This window comes from Amblyraja radiata, chromosome 1 (genome assembly GCF_010909765.2).
Source record: "Amblyraja radiata isolate CabotCenter1 chromosome 1, sAmbRad1.1.pri, whole genome shotgun sequence".
Taxonomy (NCBI): domain Eukaryota; kingdom Metazoa; phylum Chordata; class Chondrichthyes; order Rajiformes; family Rajidae; genus Amblyraja; species Amblyraja radiata.
Window position 1 is genome coordinate 67,047,369 of NC_045956.1, and position 26,509 is coordinate 67,073,877.

The following is a 26,509-nucleotide window of genomic DNA, read 5'->3' on the forward strand; positions in this document are numbered from 1 at the left end:
CAATCATGCACCCAGTATTACAGGCTTTCAATTGCTTGGACAGATCATTAATATAAAGATTAAAAAGGACTGGGGACAAAATTCCCCCTTGTCGGAGACCGGCTCTCTGGATACTTCCAAGAGAGAGCTAGATAGGGCTCTTAAAGATAGCAGAGTCAGGGGATATGGGGAGAAGGCAGGAACGGGGTACTGAACGGGGTCAGCCATGATCACATTGATGGCCTACTCCTGCACCTATTGTGCATTGTCTAACACCATTGCTAACGTAGAAAATGTGTTGTAAGAATATTTGAGATATGATGTATTTTGGTGTTAATGAGAATGCAATCCTTAAACATTGCAGGAGTACAGATGCAAAAAAGCATTTTTGAAAATATTATTTCCCCTTGATCTTGCTTACAATTTAAGTCTCTCCCTCCCACAGATTCTATGGCACCTGGATATATTCAGACGAAGTTTGAGACAAATGCCCGGACACGTGTGTTTTGGAAATGCGTGCATATTTTGCGCTCTAAAGGTAGTGTCAGTATATTAAATTGCACAATGTTCTTGGCTGGTTTGACATGGTCAATGCTTGGAGTCATACTTTCAAGTTGAGAGGGTTGAACATTTTGGATTGAGAGGAGGAGAAATTCTTTATTTGAGGAATGGGACTCGTGTTACTTTCTGTCTGAGACTGCTGTGGACACTCCACTATTAAATTGTTTTAGGTTTTGGTGGCTAAATTATTAGAATGGTATTCCAGTGAAAAGGCTTGAAATTCTCCCTCTCCCCACATTCTCATCTCCATAGATATAAAATTCCATAATCCATGGGATTATCCATACATCCATAGTATATTAAATTCGATAAATAATTTGAGATTAAAGAAAAATTAATCTAATGATGATCCAGTTGTAACAGAGTTGTATGTCACCACTGTCCTTTGTGGAGGAAGTCTACATTCTAACCTGGTCTGATCTATGTAAGATTCCAGATTCACCACTGTGATTGACCCTCAAATAACTAAATAACTCGCTCAGTTCAAGGGCGATTATGGTTGGACAAAGAATGTGCACTTGCCAGCAGTGCCCAAATCCAACATTCTAAAATGATCACAATTAAAATTAACAATTTTTAATCATGTTTTACCTGCAGCTAATTTTGGCTTACCTTGACTATATGTGTATACTTCAACAAATGACTTGGAGGTAGGAATCGGTTACAGGGTCCCGCAGGCCTGCTTCTTCATTCAATAAGATTATTGCTGAATCTAATTGCAATCTTAACTCTGTATTCTTTCTACCTTCAGTAACCATTAAACGTTTATAAAGATAGACACAAAAAGCTGGAGTAACAGCAGAACAGGGCGCGTCTCTGGTTTATAAAGTTATTAAGGCAGAGATAGACAAAGACACTCCAGAACTCTCGATGCGCCTTTGAGGAACAGTGTTTCAAAGATAAGCAACCCTCTCGGAGAAGAAAAAGAAAAGTAGTCATGGATTTTTTCAAGTTAATTATCCCTGGTTCTAGGTAGATTTCTCTTGTTGGGGCAATTCTTTTCACGTTAATCCTCTCAAGACCTTGAGGAATTTTGTATGTTTCAATTAAATCACTTGTCACTGTTCGAAACTTGAGTGCATATTGGCTTAAACCTGTCCAGTGTCTTGTAAGACAATCTTCCCATTCCAGTATCAATTTAATGATCCTTCTATGAGGTACTTTCAATCCATTTCCGTCCATTCTCAAATAAGACACGATACATGCGCAATATTGTAGTAGTTGAAGCATAAATTCCCTATTTTTAAATTTAATCACCTGGCAATAAACAGCAATATTCTGTTAACATTTCTAATTGCTTACCTTTATGATAACTTTTTACAAATCCTGTATTGTGATACTCGGAGGTGGCGAAAATGATTTGTTGTATGTTTTCGCCACCAGGATTATTTGTTTGACATTTTCGCCACCTCGAACGTGATCCCACCACTTGCCACATCTTCCCATCTCCTCCCCTGTCTGCTTTCCACAGAGAACGCTCCCTCCGTAACTCCCTGGTCAAATCGTCCCTTCCCACCTGAACCACCCCCTCTCCGGACCCTTTCCCTTGGAACCGCAGGAAATGCTACACTTGTCGCTTTACCTCCGCCCTTGACTCCATTCAAGGACCCAAGTAGTCTTTCCAGGTGCAGCAGAGGTTCACCTGCACCTCCTCCAACCTCATCTATTACATCCGCTGCTCTAGATGTCAGTTGATCTACATCAGTGAAACCAAGCGTAGGCTTGGCGATCGCTTCGCCCAACAACTCCGCTCGGTTCGCAATAACCAACCTGATCTCCCGGTGGCTCAGCACTTTAACTTCCCATTCCGAATCCGACCTTTCTGTCCTGGGCCTCCTCCATGGCCAGAGTGAGGACCACTGTAAATTGGAGGAGCAGCACCTCATATTTCACTTGGGCAGTTTACACCCCAGCGGTATGAACATTGATTTCTCTAATTTCAGGTAGTCCCTACTTTCTCCTCCCCTTCTCAGCTCTCCCTCAGCCCACTGTCTCCGCCCCTTCCTTTCTTCTTCCAGCCCCCCCTCACATCAGTCTGAAGAAGGGTCTCGACCCGAAACGTTGCCTATTTCCATCTCTCCATAGATGCTGCCACACCCGCTGAGTTTCTCCAGCATTTTTGTCTACCTTCGATTTTCCAGCATCTGCAGTTCCTTCTTAAACAGAGATTTTAATGGTAAGACTTTTGAGAGAAAAGATGAACTTCGTCACATCCTTAATTTTTAAGTCTTGAGTCTTATGGTCTTCTACTTATCTGTATGTCTACTTGAACACTTCACAATATCTGTAGTTCCTTTTAGCTTAGAGTTCCCTCCTCCAACCGCATCTGTTTTTGACTGGACCATCACCTGTTGCATTTAACATAATTTTCACATTTCCACTGCCAAAGCCACTGTTAAGAGAACACATTTCCCGTACAGAGTACAAAACATTCTCTTACGTATAATGAAAAGAATGCAAGTTCTTTGTTCATATCTGTGCTGACGTTTTTCTTCTGTGTGGTATGAGTTCAAGGAAATCAACATGCTCGGAAAAGAAATCACTCCAATATGGTTGCTGGACTACTTTTGTTAATTATTTTGTGATAAGTATTATTTTGACTGTTCCTTGTTCCTTTCATGGTTGAAGTATACAGATATATATATTCTGTTTTTTGTATCCAAACTGTTTACAATCAATCCATTGCACAGTTTTTTATTTTAAAATATTCTAGAACTTCATGGCCCTGAAACTCTTTAAAATTAAAATAAATCTCATCTGTTTACTAGATCTACTGACATCTTATTGTAGTTCTATTTTGAAAAATGTTTTCTGTGAGGTTACCTGCTTCTGATATAATTTTCAATTAATTTCCCCTAATTTCACTAACTGCTTGGCAGGTAGCTGGTGGTCCTTTGCAGGAGAGTGGAGGTGGCTTCTGATTACAAATATAACTATTAAGTGCAATTTTTTTTTTTTTTTAAACCTATGAAGATTGGGGCAGGATGAATCCGCATGATATGTTGAAGTTGGTTTCTGCACCTAAAACTTGAAAGAAGCTGCAATTGATATATCTAATCATTGAGTCTGAAGTTAATGCATTTATTTCTCCGCACGCTGTGGCAAATAATGTAGACTAGGCGACCGTTTTGCTGTACAAGCGATCCCTATACCTCCTCCTTCACCTAAATCCAAGGTTCCCAGCAGTCCTTCCAGGTGAGACATGTACCTTCTCTAACCTCATCTACTGCATCTGGTGTTCCTGATGTGACCATCTGTATTTCGGCAAGACCAAGTTTAAACTTGGCAACCACTTCACAGAGTATTTGTGCTTAGTCTGCCAAGGCCCCCCCCCCCCCCCCCCCCCCCCCCCCCCCCAAATGCATACGCACACACACGCCTCCCTTCCCTGTGCCACACCTGGACTAGCACCTGTTTCTCCCCGCCCACCGACTTTCCTCCCTCCAGCTTCACAGTTTGGAACGTCTCACACCCTCTGCTTTTTCACCTCTGGCTGTTATCCAACCATCTACCTGTCAGTCCCCCCAACCTGTAACCTACCACCTGCCAGGCTTTATCCAGCCCCTCCCCTCTTCCAGCTTTCTTCCCCCCCCTCCCCTTCCCCTGCCACATTCAGTCTGAAAAAGAGTTCCATCCTGAAATGTCACCTATCTATGTTCTCCGGAGATGCTGCCTGACCCGCTGAGCTACTGCAAACTTTGCGCCTTTTTGTGGCAAATAATTTGTTTGTTAACTTTTTACAGGATATATTTGCAGAATTTAGAAACAGCAGGGAGAAAGCTCTTCCCTCTGATAATTTACGCAGTGCTTTAGCGGAGAGCTTTAAAGATGAACATCGTTTTCAGCTGGGTCTAATGGATGATGCCGCAGAATGCTTTGTAAGTATCCTGGTGATATGTTTGCTGTGTTTTTGCTCAGCAGCCTTAACGTCCCCTGAGGTCATTTAACTACACAGCCTGTGCTGACTTTCTGAAAAAGATGTCATGGCAGATGCTGAAACATCACTTGTCCTGAATGCTGTATGTATTTCATCCCTGAGCATGTTCTTTAAAGGAATTTACCAAGTTTATATACGAACTACCTGCAGTGTTTCTCCATTGTTGCTTTACATGACAATTATAAATTATCAATCAACCACAGGCTGGAGGTCTGTGGCCAGTGGTAAGACCTCAGTTGTTTGTGATATACATAAATGACTAGGACGTAAATGTAGGTTGGTTGGTTAGTAAGTTTGCAGATGGCACCAAAATTGGCGGAGTTGCAGATGGTGAGGAAGACTGTCGAGGTATACACAGCAGGATACAGAAAGGATAGATGAAGTTCACCCAAGGAAGTGTGATGTGCTGCACTTTGGAAGTTCGAATGTAAGGGGAAAGTATACAGTTAATGGCAAGATTCTTGACCGTATTAATATAAAGCGGTATACTGGGGCTCCAAGTCTATAGCCCGCTGAAAATGGTAGCACAGATAGTGTGTTGAGATCTATTTGAAAGGAGTCACTTAGAGGCGGTAGCTGATTTACATAAGTATTTATTCATCAAGAGCAAGGGTCAGCAACCTACGGTCCCCGGGCCGAATGTGGCCCGTAACCCGAAATCATCTGGCTCGCAGGCATATTTTTTTCCCCGTAATTATCTGGCCCGCACACTTCCGTCTTCTCCATTAACCTTCCCCCCCCCCCCCCCCCGGGCCTGAGGCTGCGGCGCCCAGGCACGGTGACGCAAGGAGGCCTGCGCTGGCGGCTGCAATGGCGAGCTCTGGCTGTACCGCATCCTGCGCATCCTTCTCTTGTTCAGTTAAGTCCCCTGCGATACTGTTCCTGTGAGTACTTTTTGTACTCACTGGTATTTAAAATTGAAAACTGACCAAGTTCTTCTTACTTGGCTGATTCCTCCAATGTGACCTCCACAATCTTTGATTTTCAACCACATTCTCGCCTCATAAAGGACTAGGTTGGCATCTGTCCATCTGCAAGAATGCGGTTTGACGTTGTTCTGCTTGTAGAGTGGAATGTTTCATTTGTGGTTGCATTTTCTGCTCTGGGTGACTAGGCCTAACATTGACAAGCTAGTACGTACTACAATAGTCCCAGCTTTAAATGTACCACTTAAAAGCATTCAGCATTCGTGTCCTAAATTGAATCTTGCATTGATCCTGTGTAAGATAGGAAAACTTTGATTTTGGAATTTTAAACTTTTTATTTGCCTCTGCTTTCATAATATTCTGGCTTTAGATTTTTCGAAGTAATCCAATGGAAATAAGCTGAAACATACATATTATTCATAACATTATTTACTAAATAGTGTTGACACTTATTGTTTTATACAAAAGAATGAGAGCAAGAAATTGAGAGCAAGAATTCCAGGGCAGTCTTCTTGAAACACATGTATTGAGAAATGCTGTACAGAAGTCATGAGGAGAAAAAACAGGTCTTCATTGTACCATAAATAAAATACATCAAATTTAAATCAACATAACTGTTTGTGGAAAAACTTTGAGAGATGTTAAAAGGTTTTGTATAAATTCTGATCTGAAGTTATCTTGCTCTGTTCCAAATTAGATTTTTTTAATGCTTTGATGCATGTATGAATAGTGTGTTGCAGATTTAAAAATATCACATGAGGCATATTTCCTTATCTGAAGAAATGGTTTCTAATTAAAACAAAAATTCAAATTTGGAAATTTCAATTTTTCGCAAGATGTTTATTTAAATAGCCTTTATACAAAATGTGTAGGTTTGAATGGTGATCTTTTTTCTAATTAGTAAAATTGTTTTACTAATTTTAAATGCTGCCCAAAGTTACTTGCTGAAAGTTGTATCTTTTCATCTTTAAGTACTTGGAGAAGATTATATGTTTGCTTTGATTAATCAAGACATAAAACTTGCCTAAATCAGTCATGGACCTCTATTGGCACTATTAATTCTGGTGGGAGCATCTAAACCTTTTACTTTGTTTTCTTTCCAGGAGAATATTTTGGAAAGAATTCACTCGCACATAGTCTCAGACACTGAAATGGATACATGTACTGCTAAGTGTTGCATTACTCACCAGAAGTTTGCCATGACCCTTTATGAACAGGTGAGTAATAAAACTTAAGCAATGAAAAATAATATTTAACTTGATGCAGGATCATGTAATCTTTGAGGCAATAACAGACCTTTGATTCCCATTGGACAAGCAAGGCACCTAATGAATATTGAATTCCATCAGTTACTTAATTAGAGAAACATGAATATTTATATAAATGACAAAGCTTTTCCATTTTCTGTGGTACTGAAATAGACTTTTTAAAGGATATTTATCATTCTTTGTTGCATGTTATATTTGTCACTGTTGTGGCAGTGAACAACGTCTCAAAACTCGTCCTTAAACAGTTTAAATATCCTGAGATGTAAAAGGTATTTCAAATACAATGATTTGTTTCTACGTGACCTGAATTGTTAGATTATTACGTGAAGCGATTTGATACAGTGTCACAAAGCGTTTCTGTAATCTATTGGAACAATGTATTCAGATTCAGGATGTTAATTTACAAACAAGTCTGTTTCAAAATAAAATTAAAAATGCATTTAAATAAGAAGCTAGAATATGTACCAATGGTATGCTGCTGACCTACATAGAAAGTTTTTAACAGATCCACTATTGTCCACTTGCAATTTCAAGCAGAGCCAAAAAAAGTCCGCCCATGAAGTACCAGTAAAAACCTGAGAGAGCTGGATAAACCATGCTTTTGTGTTTGCCCAATTGTCAGAACTATTAAAGGTTATGAATGCTTTTGTGCTCCTGATAGTTTCTTAAATTTTTTTGACAGATTTTATTATTTGAAAAGAACAAAATTTATAAAATCATAAAAATCATTGATGGTTTAAAGTACTTTTAACCAAATGAAGAAGGGTTTTCGGCCCGAAACGTTGCCCATTTCCTTCGCACCATATATGCTGCTGCACCCGCTGAGTTTCTCCAGCTTTTTTGTGTACCTTCGATTTTCCAGCATCTGCAGTTCCTTCTTAAAGAAACTTATACTCAGTTGAGTCTGAAGGTGTAAAATTTCCTTAGTCCTGTACTCTCCATTCAAACGGTTATGGGCCTGTCCCACTTAGGCGATTTTTCAAGCGACGGTCAAGTCGCCCGCAGTCGCCTGAAAAACTGGCGACTGGAATGGCGACTGTCAGAGTGAAACACACACATGCGCACACACAGTTACGTGCGCACGGACACACAAGCGGACACGCACGCGGACACGCACGCACACGCGGACACAGATGCACACGCACAGATGCAAGCACGCAAACGCACACAGAGAGAGACACAGACGCAGGGACGCGCACAAAGAAAGACGCTGGGGCGCGCACACAAAGGCGCAGGGGCGCGCAGGCAGACACAGACACACACAGACATGCACACAGACGCACGCAGATGCACACACAGGCACATGCAGGCGCACACACAGACGCACACAGACACAGGTGCACGCACAGACACGGGCGCACACACAGACTCATGTACAGACATACACACAGACTCACAGACACAGACACTCGCAGACGCAGACACACTCAAAGACGCAGACACACTCACAGACGCAGACACACTCACAGACGCAGACACACTCACAGACGCAGACACACTCGCAGACGCACTCAAGCACACGCAGACGCACTCGCACGCAGACGCACGCACACGCAGACGCACTCACGCAGACGCACTCTCGCACGCAGACGCGCGAACACGCACTCTCGCACGAACACACACGCAGACGCACTCTCGCACGCACTCAAGCACACGCAGACGCACTCTCGCACGCTCACGCAGACGCACTCGCACGCACAAGCAGATGCACTCGCATGCACAAGCAGACGCACTCTCGCACGCAGACGCACTCTTGCACGAACACGCGCACACGCACATACGCACTCTCGCATGCACTCTCGCACGAACACACGCGCAGACGCACTCTCGCACGCACACAAACACGCAGACGCCCTCTTGCACGCGCGCGCACACACACGCAGACGCACTCTCGCACGCACACACACACACGCAGACTCACAGCTTCCTTCACCAGCCCGTTATGCAGACGGGGGACAGGGCGAGTGGGAGGAGTGCTGTCTGAGTGAAATTCACACGATGCAAAGCCAATGTGATACAGACACACACCGCGATGAACAGGAAGGTCGGCGCTGTAACTAAGATGGTGAAAGCACAGTGCGTCTGTGTGTGCGCCTGCATGTGCCTGTGCGTGCATCTGTGTCTGTGTGCGTCTATGTGCGTCCATTAAAAAAAAGGGGGTGGGGGGGGAGACATAAGAAGCCAGAGATACCAGTCATCCTTCGTTCTGAAAACTGCTTACGTTTTTTTCCCAATGAGCCAATTAAATTCACCGGTCAGCACCGACTACAACCTACAAGAACCTTCGACCTCCTGGCAACCCACTAGGACGTCCTGGCGACCCACCTACGGCACGAGAATTTGTGCTACTCTCCAAAGCGGCATCATTCTGGTCGCCATAATGCGGCCGCGACCAGTTCCCAGAATACAGGAACTCCTCACGACCATGAAGGCGACTCCCCGCCAACCACCAGCGAACATGTGGCGACCATGTGGTGACTGCATAGTCTCCTGCAGTCGTCTAGAAAGTCGCCTAATTGGAACAGGCCCATTAGGCTTGCTGTTCTTAATCATGGTATGACAGGAGTTCAGTGGACAGATTGGTCTGCATGCAGCTGCGAAAAGGCAACAAGCTCTTGCCACATGACCAAAGTCCATGCAGAGTTCATTAGCCAATTGTGCTGGGCCAATAGTCGCTCAAAAACAGACAGCAAGTTTGCAACTTCTGAGTTCATGAAGACTGACAGTTCCCAGCGTTGGGTGCAGAACATTGCTCTCCATGTGAGGCTGTGGTTGGACAGGTGTATCAGAAGAGGAATTTGGGGAAATAGATGAAAACAGAGATGACAAAATGGAGCTAGACACAAAATGCTGGAGTAACCCAGCGGGTCAGGCAGCATCTCAGGAGAGAAGGAATGGGTGACGTTTCAGGTTGAGACCCTTCTTCAGACTGATGTCGGGAGTGGGCGGGACAAAGATAGAATGTGGTCAGAGACAGTAAGACTCGGGGGAGAACTGGGGAGGGGATGGAGAGAGAAAGCAAGGGCTATCTGAAGCGAGAGGAGTCAATGTTCATACCGCTGGGGTGTAAACTACCCAAGCAAAATATGAGGTGCTATTCTTCCAATTTGTACTGGGCCTCACTCTGACAATGGAGGAGTGCTTGGACTAGCCGATGTAGAGAAGTCGACACCTGGAACAGCGGATGCAGTAGATGAGGTTGGAGGAAGTGCAAGAGAACGTCTGCCTCACCTGGAATGACTGTTTGGGTCCTTGGATGGAGTTGAGGGGGGAGGTAAAGGGACGGGTGTTGCATCCCCTATGGTTGCAGGGGAAAGTGCCTGGGGAGGGGGTGGTTTGGGTAAGAAGGGACGAGTTGACCAGGGAGTTTCGGAGGGAACGGTCTCTGCGGAAAGCAGAAAGGGGTGGAGATGGGAAGATGTGGCCAGTAGTGGGATCCCGTTTGTGGCAAAAATGTTGGAGGATTGACAAAATGGAGCATCTGATTTGTTTGAAAGGGCAAGAGTTGAGTTTCTTAGCATGTAGGTTTAATTTTTTTTTACTTCAAATTTATACCAGATTCAGTGTTAATATTGGAGTGCACAAATACTTCACAACTGAAATAGATATATTTTTAATACACTCGGGTTTCATTTCAAATTTCATTTCTAAACAAGAGCATTTGTTTGGAAAGTATACCATTCTAGAAATACTGCCATAAAAGCTTAAATTATAATTCCTATCAGCATCATCGAAAAATTGGGTGTTCCAACAAAATATTAAATGATTTTTCAAAGGACCAACTATTTTGCAGTGGAATTTTATGATGCAAAAGCTATGTTGAATTATACATTTCCCTTAAATCATGAAAAATCTTCCATTTTAAGCATTGCGGTGCAGAAACAAAGTCTTCCGAGTAAAAATAGTGTTTACTTGTTTTTGAATAAAAAACAGTGCATAGACTCTACGCACTCGCACACACACACACACAGACAGGCTCACGTTTGGCCCATATCTGTTGAAACCTTTTCTATGTATTTTAAATATTGATACAGTACGTGCCTCAACTACCTCCCACACCACCCCCCCCACCACCACCACCTCTATCTCGCCTGTATCACATGTATCCTGATAGAGATAGTTAGGCTGCTTTTCCTATTGTGAAAATGTCAAATACTAGAGTGTATAGAGTCATAGTGATACAGTGTGGAAACAGGCCCTTCGTCCCACACCAGCCAACAATGTCCCAGCTACTCTAGTCCCACTTGCCTGAGCTTGGTCCATAACCCTCCAAACCTGTCCCATCTATGTACCTGTCCAACTGTTTCTTAAACGATGGTGTAAATACGCTCTTCCTAAAGCTTACCCCCCCCCCTCCCCCCAGTCTAGTTCAGTCAAAAACCACTGAGTCAAGCACTGGAACTAAACTATATTTTTAGATTGAACAGAAAATTCCCCTATATGATACCTAAACCACCGCAGGTTTGATCCTTGTATCTGCCTGGCCAAGCCCTTCAGCCTCGTGTAAGCAGACACACTCCAAAAGGTCACGCAGTCCCAAGCGTTCCTTCAGAAGATCGATCTCGATCTAAGATGGAGCCATCTTTTATAGGTCCATGAACATTGAGGGGCCGAACTACATAGGGGTGGTCTCTTTACAATCCAATCAAACATATTAAATCAATACATTATTGACATTTCCCCAACCCAATTACAGAATCTCCTATACATTGTTTCTATGTGAAGCTTCTGGAAGGAAGTTAACTGAACTGAATCAGGGCTCTCGCTTAACTTTTTTTCCCAGTTGCCAGCCGGGCAACCTTGGCAGCTTTTTAGGTTGCCAAATGACAGCTTAGGTGGTCATTTAAGAAGATGGCTTGCATGACACGTGCGATAATGTGCTCGGACGAAGTGCGTAGTTACTAGTCGGAATTGTGGTCAATGAAGTATTCACATATTTCTGCTTCAAATAAAGTCACAAGCTAAACATATTCACCAATCAAGACATGATAAATACCACAATGACATGCAGCAAAATTATAATACAGTATCTCAACTCTTTTTACACATTGCAATTTCTATTATTTCTTTCCACTTCCAAACAAAAATGTGATTGGATTATTCAGCGTATGATCAACTTGTGTCAATAAATCCTGGACCATGATAACATATATGCTTAACCATGCACACTACAGATTGATGCAAGCATGTTTTCTGTGAAGGACCGAAAATTATTATGACATGGCCATAGCATGGGTCGTTATTGCTATTGGCACAGTAACACTCTGGCTTCCAACATAATTTATCCATAACAAAATATACAGGTTGCAAGGAAATTTCTAAAGGCATTTTATTATAATAGCTGTTAAAACCGACTATACCCATCTGACAGGTTAAACATTACACTAACTGACAAGAGATGGCCAAAGTACTTAACTGCAGCAAATGTTCTTTTGGTAATATATTTAAAGATGTCAAAACAAATAATAACATTGGGAATTAAAACACATTTGATTGCATTCCGTTATCAAACATAGTCCATGTTCGCTCTGAAGACCATGAAGCACAATAGGGTCAGGGTGTGTGTGAATCTGCGGGGTGGATAGATGGCGGGGGGGGGGGGGGGGGGGGGGGGTTGAGAAGGCAATCGGTGCGGAATGGATGGATTGAGGCAGGTGAATTAGTACATGTTGGTTGGAGTATGTAAAATTGTGAGGGGAGAGCACGGGGGATGTCAGTGGTGTTGAATGGGGGGATCAGTACGGGATGGATGGGGGGGATCAGTACAGGATGAATGGGGGTAGACAAAAATGCTGGAGAAATTCAGCGGGTGAGGCAGCATCTATGGAGCGAAGGAAATAGGCAATGTTTAGGGTCGAGACCCTTCTTCAGACTGTTCCCCCCCATTCTTCTTGAATGGGGGGGGGGTCAGTACAGGATGGATGGGGGGGGGGGAAGTGGCAGGAGAATCAATGCGAGGTGGGTAGGGTGATTAATAGATTGGGGGGGGGAGGGTAGATGGGGAGGGGAGCACAGGGGATGTCAGTGAGGATTGAACAGAGGCGGGAATGGGGATCAGTGCGGGATGGAGAGGAGGAGTCCCAGGATAAGAGGGGTTTAGGGGGGCGTACAGGAGGGGGGGGAGGGGCAGAGGAGCTGGGGAGGAAGGAAGTCGGCGCTCCTTGGACAACATCGCCCAGCTGCCTTGGCTGTCCCTGTCCAATGCTGAAGTGCCGCCCCAAAAGGGGGGTGGCGGTTGGGATCTCCTCGCTACCGCCTCTCCTCCGCCAGCCGACAGGAAGGTGCGGGGCGAGCGGTGCAGCTCAAAGATCCTATAGCTATAGGATCTTTGATGCAGCTGCTTCAGACGGCGGAAGGAGATCTCTCTTTCTCCCTGCTCCCGGCTCGGCGTGTGAGGGGGGTTGTTTTGAAAGCGATGTTGGCGGATTTGCAAGCAGCGGCTGTTATCAGGACGATAGCGGCCGCTGCTTGCAAATCCGCCGACGGCGCTTTCAAAACAACCCCTCTCGCACGCCGAGGCCGGGAGGAGGGAGGGAAGGAGACGTAGGCCTCATTCCAACGGTGGGGTGTGGGAGGAGGAGGCGGTGGAGCTGCTGTCGCGGCCGCTGTTGCCGCAGTTCGGGGCCCGCCATTCGCTCTGACTCTTCGTCGCCACGCACCTAGTATCTTTGCCCCGCAATACAGCCGCCACCGAACGTCATGTTCCTATTCTCCAGAGATGCTGCCACACCCGCGGTGTTACCCCAGTTTTTTATGTCTATCGGTATAAACAAGTATCTGCGTGCCAAGCCGGGCAAAATGACTCTGTGTTTAGGTTGCCCGGCGGCACTTTGGGTGGTCAATGGCACCCAGGCAACTGCTAATTTCGAGCCCTGTGAATAATGCAACATTTACCCTGGAACTCAAACAAACCTGCCAGGGCTTAACACTTTAGACCAATCAGCAAATAACAGGGTAACTGTCTCACAACATTATTTACAAAAATATTTTGCAGTAATCCAATCAACTTCATGCATTTATAATACTTTTGGACGTCTTCTGCAGAAATCTCATTCATTCTGTCAATTGAAGCGATACTAATACATTTCTTATCTGCAACATTGATCTGGGACCGAGACTTACTGGCACCATTCAGCAGCTTGTCTTTTTATGTACTGAAACACAGACTTGAGTAAAATGGCCAAGCAATGCATAAATCCTCTGCTAAATTTTGGTTTTATTCCTGCTCCTTTTTGGCTAGGATTTACAATGGGATATTCCCAGCCTTCAACTACCTCCTTTGGCAGCTTGTTCCATACACCCACCACCCTCTTGTGGAAAAAGTTACCCCTCGGATTACTATTAAATCTTTTCCCCTTCACCTTGAAGCTATGTCCTCTGGTCCTCGATTCCCTTACTCTGGGTAAAAGACTCCGTGCATCTACCCGATCTATTCCTCTCATGATTTTGTATAAGTAAGCTTTAAGGCAAGAGGGGAAAATTTAAAGTAGATGTTGTAGGAAGTTTGTTTCACATAGGTTGGTGCCTGGAATGTGTTGCTAGGGGAGATGCTAGAAGCAAATACGATAGCAACTGTTAAGACTAATGTGCACAGTGACCTGGGAATAGAGGAATATTGACCATGTGCAATCATTTTGGAATTAGTTAGATTGGCATAATTGTCATCATTTATATGGTGGGCTAAAGGACTGGTTCCTGTGCATGTTCTCAGTGTTCTAATCACTCATTGTAATTCTGAAACTTATTTGATTGTAATATCATTGTAGAGGGTTATTGTTTTGGTAAGTAACTTTCCCTCTACATCTCTACCCTCTTCCCAGTAATTTATAAAAATTGTCATGTTTATAACTATTTGCAATAAACAGTCTTTTTTACTTTAGAGTGTGTGCCACAGTTGTGGAGCTACATCGGATCCTTTACCATTCACAGAGCTGGTACATTATGTGTCAATAACCGCACTCTGGTGAGCAACATTTCCTAAATATTACGAAGAGTTCCATATGTGAAATAAATCTGAAAGAACTGATAACTGTAATTTGAATTTAGTAACCAGGTAGACAGAATGACGGAGAGACATGAACGTCCTAGGCCAGAATTGTTTGCAGAGCTACTTCAAGCAGCAAGTACCATTGGCGACTATAGGAACTGTCCGGTAAGAACAATGTGGACAATTACCATTTGCTCCTCCACTTTGAATTATTGAGCAACTGAATTTCATGAATTTCAACAACAAAAAATATGCACACCCTTTCATAGCGTTATCTGCACGATCCATGTGAAATTGCCAATTGCCACACTTCCCATGGTTACATTTGTCCTAGGTCAAAATCTTGTTTCAAAATTTATTTTGAATAGAAATAATGTTTAACATTATTCTGACTAATTAAGGCCAACATCATGAAAAGACTTGAGTGTTGTCATATGTCCCAAAATGGAACAATGAAATTCTTACTTGCTGCAGCAGCACAACAGGTGTGTAAACGCAGTACTTAAAATATAATATAATAAAGATAATATAATGAACAAACAAAAAATAAGTTCAGTAAATAAAAAAATTGTATAGTACAAAAACAAAACAAAGCCCAAATTTCCTAGTGTAACCATAGGAGTTTGGTGGTTAGTTGGAATTTGTAGTGTTCAATAGCCTGATGGTTGTTGGGAAGACATGAGAGCATGACCAGCATGGTATGGGTCCTTGATGATATTGGCTGTCTTTTTATGGTGGTGGTGGGGAGGTCAGTGTCCTTAATATATCGTGGCAGTATTCACCAATTTTTGTAATCTTCATTCCTGGGCATTCGAGTTGCTGAACCAGGCCATGATGCAACCAGTCAATATGCTCTCTATCTTAATAGTTCCCAATATGCTATCACCTCTAATAGTTCAAGAGAGTATTTGTCGACATACCAAATCTCCTCAACCTTCTCGGAAAGTAGGGGTGTTAATGGGTTTTCTTTATAATTGCATCAATGTGATGGGTCCAGGACAGGTCTTCAGAAATATACACCCCAAGAACTTGTTGTTGACTCTCTCCTCCACGGACCTGTTAATGAAAACAGGTTTATGGATGCTTGCCCTTCCTCTTCTCAAATTGCCTCGTTCTACCTGTACTTGTAATCAAGATATTGTTACTTTTAATTTAATGTATTCTTGCTACTGCCAATGGGAACATATAGAAACAGCACCACCATACAATATGATCATGGCTGATCATCCAAAATCAGTACCCCGTTCTGGCATTTTCCCCATATCCCTTGATTCCCTTGGCTCTAAGAGCTAATCTAACTCTCTCTTGAAAACATTAAGAATATAAAAGAGTGATTGCGATTGGGTGATGATTTCAAAATATTTAAAGAAGCTTTTTTTAAAAAGGCAATGTCCTGACTTAAATTTTAGCTTGAATTGTTTATATAACCCATTTATCCAGCTCTGGTGGGAATCTCCTTAAGGTAAACTAAAAAATAGTTTGATGATTTGTTGAAAAAAGTGGGTTTCTGCACATTTTTCTTCTGCTACTCGGGTACTCAAAAGACACAAAACTCTTCTACTCAATAGACACAAAACGCTGGAGTAACTCAACGGGACAGGCAGCAGCTCTGGGGAGAAGGAATGGGTGAAGTAGGGGGGGGAGAGAGGGGGGGAAATGAGACGGCTGATGTACCTACACCTTGAGATCTCACTGTTCTACAATACTGCCCAGGACACTACCATTTTCTATGCAAGGCCTACCCTGCCGTTTCTTACCAAAATGCAAAACTTCACATTTATCTGAATCAAACTCCATCTGCCATTCCTCAGCCATTGGTCTAGTTGATCTAGGTTCAATTGTCCTTGCCCATTACTCAATCATTTTACACCCCGTGCAGGATTCTAATGTGACAAGCTCTGTGTCACAGCAGCTCAGGTAACAACTGCTTCATATAGATTTAGCAAATCACTCCCCAAAAATTCAATATGCAGAAAAAAATTTGCTCTTTCACAATTAATGTGGAGAAAAAAACTATACAAATAAACAGAATTTAATTTTTCAACTCTTGTTTATTAATACATGTGCAGATGATGTGGGCGGTCATATAATGGAAAATAATGATACGGAATGTTTTCTGAGATCTCAAATCCTCCCTTTTTCCCCAACCCTCTTAACATAGAGGTCACCTATATCGTCATTGCAACATGCTCTTCCACGTATTGTGAAATGTGCATCTCACATTGTCACTGGTACAGGTACACAACCTTTTATCCGAAATTCCGGAAACCGAAAAGCTCCGAAAACCGGAAATTTTCGGTCCCAAGACGTAGTTGAGTGAGCGTCCACGAGGGTGGCCCGGAGAGGTGACAGCGGAACCTCCGGTCGGTCCTGGAAGAAAGGGAACTAAATCCCCTTCCTAAAAGAGAAGGGGAGGGTACATTGCCCGGGAGAGTAGGAATCCCAAGACCTAGTTGAGTAGGAAGGAACTGCAGATGCTGGTTTAATGAAGATAGACACAAAATGCTGGAATAACTCAATGGGACAGGCAGCATCTCTGGAGAGAAGGAATTGGTGACGTTTCGGATCGCGACCATTCTTCAGAGGTGATTGCGGGTTCGCCTACCTGGAAGAAACCGGACATTTTTTCCAGGATGTCGTCTGCACACCAAAGCTCGCGTTTGGCGCCAAATTTGACACGCCAAAGCTCGCGTTTGGCGCCAAACGCACGTCGCCTCTGCTGCTCACGAATATAAGACTGAAAATGTCAGAAAGAGCTGCAGATTTCCCTATGGATAACAGTGAGAAGCAGAAAAGGAAGCGTCTGTCATTATCGATAGCACAGAAAATAGAGTTATTGCAGAAGCTTGATCGTGGTGTATCTTTGCGGCGTCTTACTGAAGATTATGGTGTGGGAACTACCTAAAGAAACAGAAACATAAGCTGTTGAAGTTTTACAGTGACAGTGATGACCAGAAACTAATGAAAAATAGGAAAACGCTGCATAGGGCAAAAAACGAAGATCTTGACCGTGTGATGATGGAGTGGGTTCGACAACGAAGAAGTGAGCGTATGCCACTGACTGGTTTGATGGTAATATGAAACAAGCTAGAAAATACCATGATGAACTGAACATTGGAGGCGAGTGTGAATATTCAGAAGGTTGGCTACAGAAATTTAAGAAGCGTCATGGTATAAAATATCTGAAAATCTGTGGTGAAAAAGCTTCTGCTGATTATGATGCAGCTGAACGTTACATTGATGAATTTGCCAAGATGGTATCTGATGAAAACCTTAGTCCGGAGCAAATATACAATGCTGATGAAACAGCTCTCTACTGGCGCTGCGTCCCTAGAAAAACATTAACAACGGCTGATGAAAGAGCACCATCAGGTTTCAAGGACGCTAAGGACAGGGTGACTGTTCTTGGGTGTGTAAATGCTGCAAGCACACACATGTTAAAGTTGGCAGTGCTTGGAAAAAGCCAACGTCCAAGTTGTTTTAAAGGTGTAACAAATCTACCTGTGCATTATTATGCAAACAAAAATGCATGGGTAACCAGAGAAATGTTTACCAATTGGTTCAATAACCATTTCGTACCAGCTGCACGAGCTCATTGTAGGGAAGCTGGACTGGTAGAAAACTGCAAAATTGTATTGCTCCTAGACAACTGTTCCGCACATCCCCCTGCTGAAGTTCTTGTGAAAAATAATGTTTTTGGCATTTATCTTCCCCCCCCCCCCCCCCCCCCCCCCCCCCCCCAATGTGACATCTTTAATACAACCTTGTGACCAAGGAATTTTGCGCTCAATGAAGACAAAGTATAAAGACTTTTTTCTGAACTGCATGCTTGCTGCAGTCAACAGAGGCGTAGATCTCAAAGACTTCCTGAAAGTTCACTCTTAAGGATGCCATTTATGCACTTGTTAATGCTTGGAAAGATGTAACTAAATCAACATTAAAAAATGCATGGCACAAACTTTGGCCTGCAACAATGTTCGATGAAAATGAGCCTGCAGATGAAGACTTTGAAGGATTCCGTGTTACTGACGAGAAGAAGATGATATCAAACCTCATTGCTTATGCCAAAAGTGTTGCAACAGAAAATGTAAAAACGTTAGTCAGCTGATATCGAAGAAGTGCTGAATGTTGACAATGACGCACCTGTTGTGCATTCCTTGAGAGATGGAGAAATTGCTGAAATGGTGTTGGATAACAATAAGCATGAGGATAGTACAGGTAGTGATGAGGATGATGACATTGTGAACACAGGTGAAAAAATGCCCATAGATGATATGGTAAAACTGTGTGATCAGTTAATTGGTGGCATGGAACAACGTACATTTATCAATGCCCATGAGATTATGGCTGTTTATTCAATCAAAGAGAGACTGCTTAGACAGAAACCTCTTAATGAGACAGATGACACTGGAGGAAGTCTTTAAGCCCGAGAACGATGGTCACGATGGGAATGATGTGAAGCACGAAGACGATGGTCACCATAACAACGATGACAACATTGATGTTTCTCCAGGATCCTCAAAATAGTTGTTTTGTGCTTTTACTGCATGTAAGTTTTTTTTCATGTGTTTAGCTTAGTTTAGCTTAGTTTGAAGCCAGTTTATGTTTAAAGTTTTACTTAATGTTTTATCTCTTTTTTTATTATTTATTCGGATTCAAGAATCCCCGAGCTAGGCCACCTAAGGCCATGTAGCCCCGCTAGGGTGACAAGAGAGCGCTACCTCCCTCACTGAGTAACTGCCGGGATCGAGGCGCAAACTCGCTCCCGAGTAACTGCCGGGATCGAGGCGCAAACTCGCTCCCGAGTAACTGCCGGGATCGAGGCGCAAACTCGCGACCTTGCGGCCACGAGCCGAGAACTCTACCACTGAGCCACCCGGTCCCCTAAAAAACTTTAAAATCTACGCGAAAAATCTTCCATTCCCGAAATCCGAAATATTCCGAAATCCGAGAAGTGTCTGGTCTCAAGGCTTTCGGATAAAAGGTTGTGTACCTGTATATTAATAACTCCCTATGTTTTGATGTTGGATACATGCACTTTAAGCCAGCCTAACAATTTAACTGCTATAACCTAGGCATTAAAGATCTGGATTAATGATTCAGCACATGTGAATTTGGATATCTCAATGCCAGCTTCAGGCTTTGCTTAAAAAAGAACATATAAAAGTGACATTAAATCTGTTGGGTTGTCATAATAAAAAAACACAACTGGTGAACTAATGGGCATTTGCAGAGCCATTATATTATGTTTTTAACCCTGCCAGGGTTTTAGTTTCTCTCTAATCTGGACCATTGGTGTTGCCAAGAGGCTATAGGCTGAACATTTCTATTGCATGAAACACCCTTTTGTTTGCTATTGCATTGAAATTCCCCTTTGGCACACAGAATGTGTAAATGTGGCTGAGGTATGTACTTTCAAGATTCAATTTAATTGTCACATGTACTCTAAGGTACAGTGCCATTTGAGTTACCATACAGCCATACTGAGTAAAAAGCAAAAATACACACAGCACAAAATAAAGTTTAACATAAACATCCACCACAGTGTAATCAACAATCCTCACTGTGATGGAAGGAAATAAAGTTCTGCCAACTTCCTCCTGCGCCATGGAGCTCCCGAGTCGGCCGCTTCTCACCAGAGACCGCTGCTTCATGGTGTTAAAAGTACACAGGCCTGTGGTCGTAGCTCCAACACTGGCGATTCTTGGCATCCTCAGCTTGAAGCTCCGGGCCGGTCTCCAGGAAAGATCGCACCACTCTACATTGTAGGCCGCAAGGGGGGGGGGGGGGGGCAAAGATGCGATACAGAGAAAAATTGCATCTCCATCGAGGTAAGTGACTGAGAAAGGTTTCCCCCGATCCCTCCCCCACTCCACCCGCACCCCCCACATAAAGCATACCAAGGGACATTAAAACAAACATTCAATACATGCTTAAAATAAGTGGTGAATTACACAGTATTCGCATTTCTATCTGTCCCATGATATACATGACTTGTTAATGCATATCGATGACAACAATCCTCATGCATTGCTGTTTTTGACTACCTGCTGAACTTGTGGGGAAGTGCAACGATTGCGACAATTCTTCTTCTTGCGTATGGCGTGCACAGCCTAAAGTTGTAAGACAACTTGTTCTGTTTGATCTTCTGTTTGTGCACGCCAGTTTGATTGCATTCATCGAAACGGGGTGGACCACGTGAAGGTTGCAATCTCCCAGCGACAATTAATTGTGGGGAACTTGCAGGGGATTGGCTTTTAAATGTCCACATATACATCTATCCACTGCTGTTACCTTTGTTTGGAATCAATTGTGGAGACTAGTAGGACAAACCCTTATCCCTTAAAAGCCAAAAGGAAGTATTCCTGGCTTCATCACATAATGAAGCAATTGTTATTGTCACTAATGACTTTGAAAAAGCAGCTTCTTGGCTATTGGCACAACTCGCCCAGGAAGTGTTTTTTTTCAAACTCATTAGTGACACAACTCCCGTTTCACAGTAAATTCCTCCAACTGTAGAGATTAAGGTCAATATCACCCTGAACAATTTTGGCCCGTGAAAAAATTCAGAAGCTATGACAAAACTATCTAATCAATGTATCATGGTTTACAGTTATATATTATGGTGTTCTTTGTTCAAGAAAACTGCACTTTCTCTACTGTTCATTAAGTAGAGATCATCAGCCCTTACAGTTAAGTGGATTTGCAAAGATTTCAAGATTGTAAGGTTTAGGGTTTGATGGATGGTTGTTCTGACTCCCCGTGAATACATGGAGCTCAAATAAGTTTCATGGACTATCACTCCCTGAATATCCAGCAATTGTGGATCCAAGATATGGCATTTCTTATGGTAATTGCAATATTTCTTGTCATATGATGCACTTGTGTTCATTGGTCGATGTATTGAGTATGAGAGTCGGGAAATCATGGTGCAGCTTTATGGTGTTTCCGTAAACAAGGGTACCAACCTGTGACAAGGGTGGTCAAGTTTGAAAGTTATTCAATCATAATGAAATACCGCAGGATTAGAAATGGGCCTACTACCTATGATCCTTTGGAGCTAATTTGTGATCAAAATCAACCAAAATGTAATACTTTAATAATTTGAAAAATATATATTATAAAACATATAAGGCATATGAGACACTTACTGAATTATGGTATTGGGGGTAGGGTATTGACATGGATAGAGAACTGGTTGGCAGACAGGAAGCAATGAGTAGGAAATAACGGGTCCTTTTCAGAATGGCAGGCAGTGATATGGGGAGAAAGCAGGAACGGGGTACTAATTTTGAATAATCAGCCATGATCATATTGAATGGTGGTGCTGGCTCGTAGGGCCAAATGGCCTACTCCAGCACCTATTTTCTATGTTTCTATCTAAGGTCCATGTTTCACATCCATACAGCAAGCTAGAGAGTTCTACAGCTTTGTAGACTTTCAGCTTGATGTTGTGGTGGTTTAACACTTGTGCTTGGAGTCAACCAAGTGCATGACTGGCCTTTCTGATTCTGGTCAATTTTTCCTTGTCCAGCAAACCATCAGAAGACATCATGCTGCCCAAGCACTTGAATGTGTCAACAGTTTTCAGCTGCATGTTGTCAATGGTGGTGCTGAAGAGCATGGGGCTGGCTGGTGGAGGACTTCTGTCTTACTGAGACTGATATTGAGACCAAACAGCTATGCTGCTACTGCAAATCTGGACACAATAAATTGGAGGTCAGATTCCTTGTGTGCCATGAGGGCAGGGCGCAACCATCCACAAAGAGCGCATGGTGATGAGGCGTTCAAGAGGTTTTTTTTCTTGGCGTTCGGTCAACATAAATCCAAGAGAGACCCATCAAGTTGGTACATGATGAAGACCCTGCGAGCGAGATCTTGGAGGGCATGACGCAGAAAGCTGCTGAAAAGGAGGTTGCGCAGTACTGGGGCGAGAATGCAGCAATGTTTGATTCCATTGGAGATATTGAAGGGCACAGAGCGGTCGCCGTTTACCAGTACTTATCCTGTCATGCAATCATGGAAAAAGCTAATGGACTAGGTGAGTTTTCGAGAGCAACCAAGCTTGGCGAGTATGATCCACAGATCCTTGTCAGGTCGATGAAGACAGCGTAGAGGTCTATCTTCTACTCTGCAATTTTCCTGGACTTGTCTTACCATGAAGACAATGTCGACAGTGCTGCGATCAGATCTGAAGCCATATTGTGCCTCTGGCAGGCTTTCTTCTGAGACACTGCTGAGTGACATTGTGGGGATTACTGAGACGTGGCTGCAGGAGGATCGGGCCTGGGAACTTAATATTCAGGGTTATACATCCTATAGAAAGGACAAGCATGTGGGCAGAGGAGGGGGGGGGGTAGCTCTGCTGGTGAGGGATGGAATTTAGTCCCTTGTGAGGGAAGACATAGGGACTGACGAGGTAGAATCACTGTGGATTGAGTTGAGCAATTGTAAAGGCAAGAAGACACTAATTGGTGTTATCTACAGGCCCCCAAATAGTAGCCAGGATGTAGGGTATATGTTGCAGCAGGAGTTAAAACTGGCATGTAACAAAGGTAATGCCACTGTGGTGATGGAGGATTTCAATATGCAGGTAGACTGGGAAAATCAGGTTGGTTCAGGACCCCAAGAAAGAGAGTTTGTAGAATGCCTCCGAGACGGATTCTTAGAGCAGCTTGTAATGGAGCTGATCAGAGAAAAGGCAATTCTGGATTTAGTGTTGTCCAATGAACCAGATATGATAAGAGAACTCGAGGTAAAGGAACCGCTGGGAGGTAGTGATCATAATATGATTAGTTTTAATCTGCAATTTGAGAAGGAGAACGTTAAATCGGAAGTGGCAGTGATGCAGTTGAACAAAGGGGACTATGAAGGCATGAGAGGGGAGCTGTCCAAGGTAGACTGGAAAGGGATAGTAGCAGGAATGACGGTGGAGCAGCAATGGCAGGAATTTCTGGGCATAATCCGGAAGACGCAGGATCATTTCATTCCAAAAAGGAAGAAAGATTCTAATGGGTGTAGGAGGCAACCGTGGCTGACAAGAGACGTTAGGGATAGAATAAAACTAAAAGAAAAGATGTATAACACAGCAAAGAGTAGCCGGAAGCCAGAGGATTGGGAAACTTTCATAGGATACCAGAAGGAAACAAAACGGGCAATACGGGCTGAAAAGATGAAGTATGAAGGGAAGCTGGCCAGGAATATAAAGAAGGACTGTAAAAGCTTCTTTAGATATGTTAAGGGAAAAAGAGTAGCAAAGTCAAATGCGAGTCCCTTGAAGGCAGACACGGGTGAAATTATTATGGGCAACAAGGAAATGGCAGAAGAGTTGAATAGGTACTTCGGATCTGTCTTCACTAAGGAAGATACAAACAATCTCCCAGATGTACTGGAGGACAGAGGATCTAAGGCGGCAGAGGAACTGAAAGAAATTTTCATTAGGCGAGAAATAGTATTGGGTAGGCTAATGGGACTGAAGGATGATAAATCCCCTGGGCCTGATGGTCTGCATCCCAGGGCCCTCAGGGAGGTGGCTTTCGAAATAGGGGACGCATTGGTGATCATTTTCCAATGTTCAATAGATTCAGGATTGGAGGATAGCTAATGTTATCCCACTTTTCAAGAAAGGAGCAAGAGAGAAAACGGGGAATTAGCCTGACTTCCGTGGTGGGAAAGATGCAGGAGTAAATTATTAAAGAGGTAATAATGAAGCATTTGGATAGCAGTAAAAGGATTAGTCCAAGTCAACATGGATTTATGAAAGGGAAATCGTGCTTGACTAATCTTCTGGAATTTTTTTAGGATGTGACAAGAGAAAGCCTTTGATAAGGTCCCGCACGGGTGACTGGTGACTAAATTTAGAGCACATGGTATTGGGGGTAGGGTGTTGACGGATAGAAAATTGGTTGGCAGACCGGAAGCAAAGAGTAGGAGTGAACGGGTCCTTTTCAGAATGCCAGGCAGTGGCGAGTGGAGTGCCGCAAGGCTCGGTGTTGGGGCAGCAACTGTTTACCATATATATTAATGATTTGGAAGAGGGAATTAGGAGCAACACTAGCAAGTTTGCGGATGACACAAAGCTGGGTGGCAGTGTGAACTGTGAAGAGGATGTTAGGAGGTTGCAGGGTGACCTGGACAGGTTGAGTGAGTGGGTAGATCCGTGACAGATGCAGTATCTATATTACTAAAATTCTGATCTTGACCGCTTTTGACTCGCTGTGGTGTGATTTCCGAGAGAATGCCGCCACCTACGGCCGTCATTTTTGGCCACCTCGCTCAGAACCCCCCTCCGCCTTCCAGGACTGGAGGATTTTTCCCATCGATGAAAAATCGGAGAGATATTAATGTTTTTTTTAAAATCCCCATTCTCTCTGCGGCCCCCGCTGGCGGCAGGGGGGAGGTACTATAAAACCCGGAAGTGTAGTCCCTCGCTCAGTCTCTGCCAGACCCAGGAAGTGAGAGGGTCACGGCTCTCTGAGCTGCGAATAACACTGAACGCACGTCTGCTCCACGGTGAGTCCCCTCGATGCGGCTGTAAGATGGCTGCTGCCCAATTGTTTGCCTCGCCTATTTAACAAGTTTGTGTTCACAAAATGAATTTTGGTCGTCGGGTGGCTGCTGCCCAATTGTTTGCCTTGCCTTTTTAACAAGATTGTGTTCACTGGGATGGTGGGACTGTCTTATGAGGAAAGATTGAAAAGACTAGGCTTGTATTCACTGGAGTTTAGAAGGATGAGGGGATATCTTATTGAAACATATAAAAATATAAAAGGACACACATAAGAGATTAGTATACAAGGTCCCACATAAGAGATTAGTATACAAACTTAAAGCACACGGCATTGGGGGTTCAGTATTGATGTGGATGGAGAACTGGCTGGCAAACAGGAAGCAAAGAGTAGGAGTAAACGGGTCCTTTTCACAATGGCGGGCAGTGACTAGTGGGGTACCGCAAGGCTCAGTGCTGGGACCCCAGCTATTTACAATGTATATTAATGATCTGGATGAGGGAATTGAAGGCAATATCTCCAAGTTTGCGGATGACACTAAGCTGGGGGGCAGTGTTAGCTGTGAGGAGGATGCTAGGAGACTGCAAGGTGACTTGGATAGGCTGGGTGAGTGGGCAAATGTTTGGCAGATGCAGTATAATGTGGATAAATGTGAGGTTATCCATTTTGGTGGCAAAAACAGGAAAGCAGACTATTATCTAAATGGTGGCCGCCTAGGAAAAGGGGAGATGCAGCGAGACCTGGGTGTCATGGTACACCAGTCATTGAAAGTAGGCATGCAGGTGCAGCAGGCAGTGAAGAAAGCGAATGATATGTTAGCTTTCATAGCAAAAGGATTTGAGTATAAGAGCAGGGAGGTTCTACTGCAGTTGTACAGGGTCTTGGTGAGACCACACCTGGTGTATTGCGTACAGTTTTGGTCTCCAAATCTGAGGAAGGACATTATTGCCATAGAGGGAGTGCAGAGAAGGTTCACCAGACTGATTCCTGGGATGTCAAGACTGTCTTATGAAGAAAGACTGGATAGACTTGGTTTATACTCTCTAGAATTTAGGAGATTGAGAGGGGATCTTATAGAAACTTATAAAATTCTTAAGGGGTTGGACAGGCTAGATGCAGGAAGATTGCTCCCGATGTTGGGGAAGTCCAGGACAAGGGGTCACAGCTTAAGGATAAGGGGGAAATCTTTTAAAACCGAGATGAGAAGAACTTTTCTCACACAGAGAGTGGTGAATCTCTGGAACTCTCTGCCGCAGAGGATAGTCGAGGCCAGTTCATTGGCTATATTTAAGAGGGAGTTAGATGTGGCCCTTGTGGCTAAGGGGATCAGAGGGATGGAGGGA

General features: G+C 43.5%; 1 protein-coding gene across 1 annotated transcript in view; it reads left to right on the forward strand.

The window, feature by feature from the left end:
* usp53 (ubiquitin specific peptidase 53) overlaps nt 1–26,509 on the forward strand; it is a 98,842-nt gene that overhangs the window by 20,441 nt on the left and 51,892 nt on the right. The window contains exons 2-6 of the mRNA XM_033023564.1: nt 425–517; nt 4,284–4,418; nt 6,507–6,620; nt 14,552–14,634; nt 14,718–14,823. Of these exons, the coding sequence (XP_032879455.1) occupies nt 425–517; nt 4,284–4,418; nt 6,507–6,620; nt 14,552–14,634; nt 14,718–14,823 (531 nt within the window). The remainder of the gene's footprint in view (nt 1–424; nt 518–4,283; nt 4,419–6,506; nt 6,621–14,551; nt 14,635–14,717; nt 14,824–26,509) is intronic.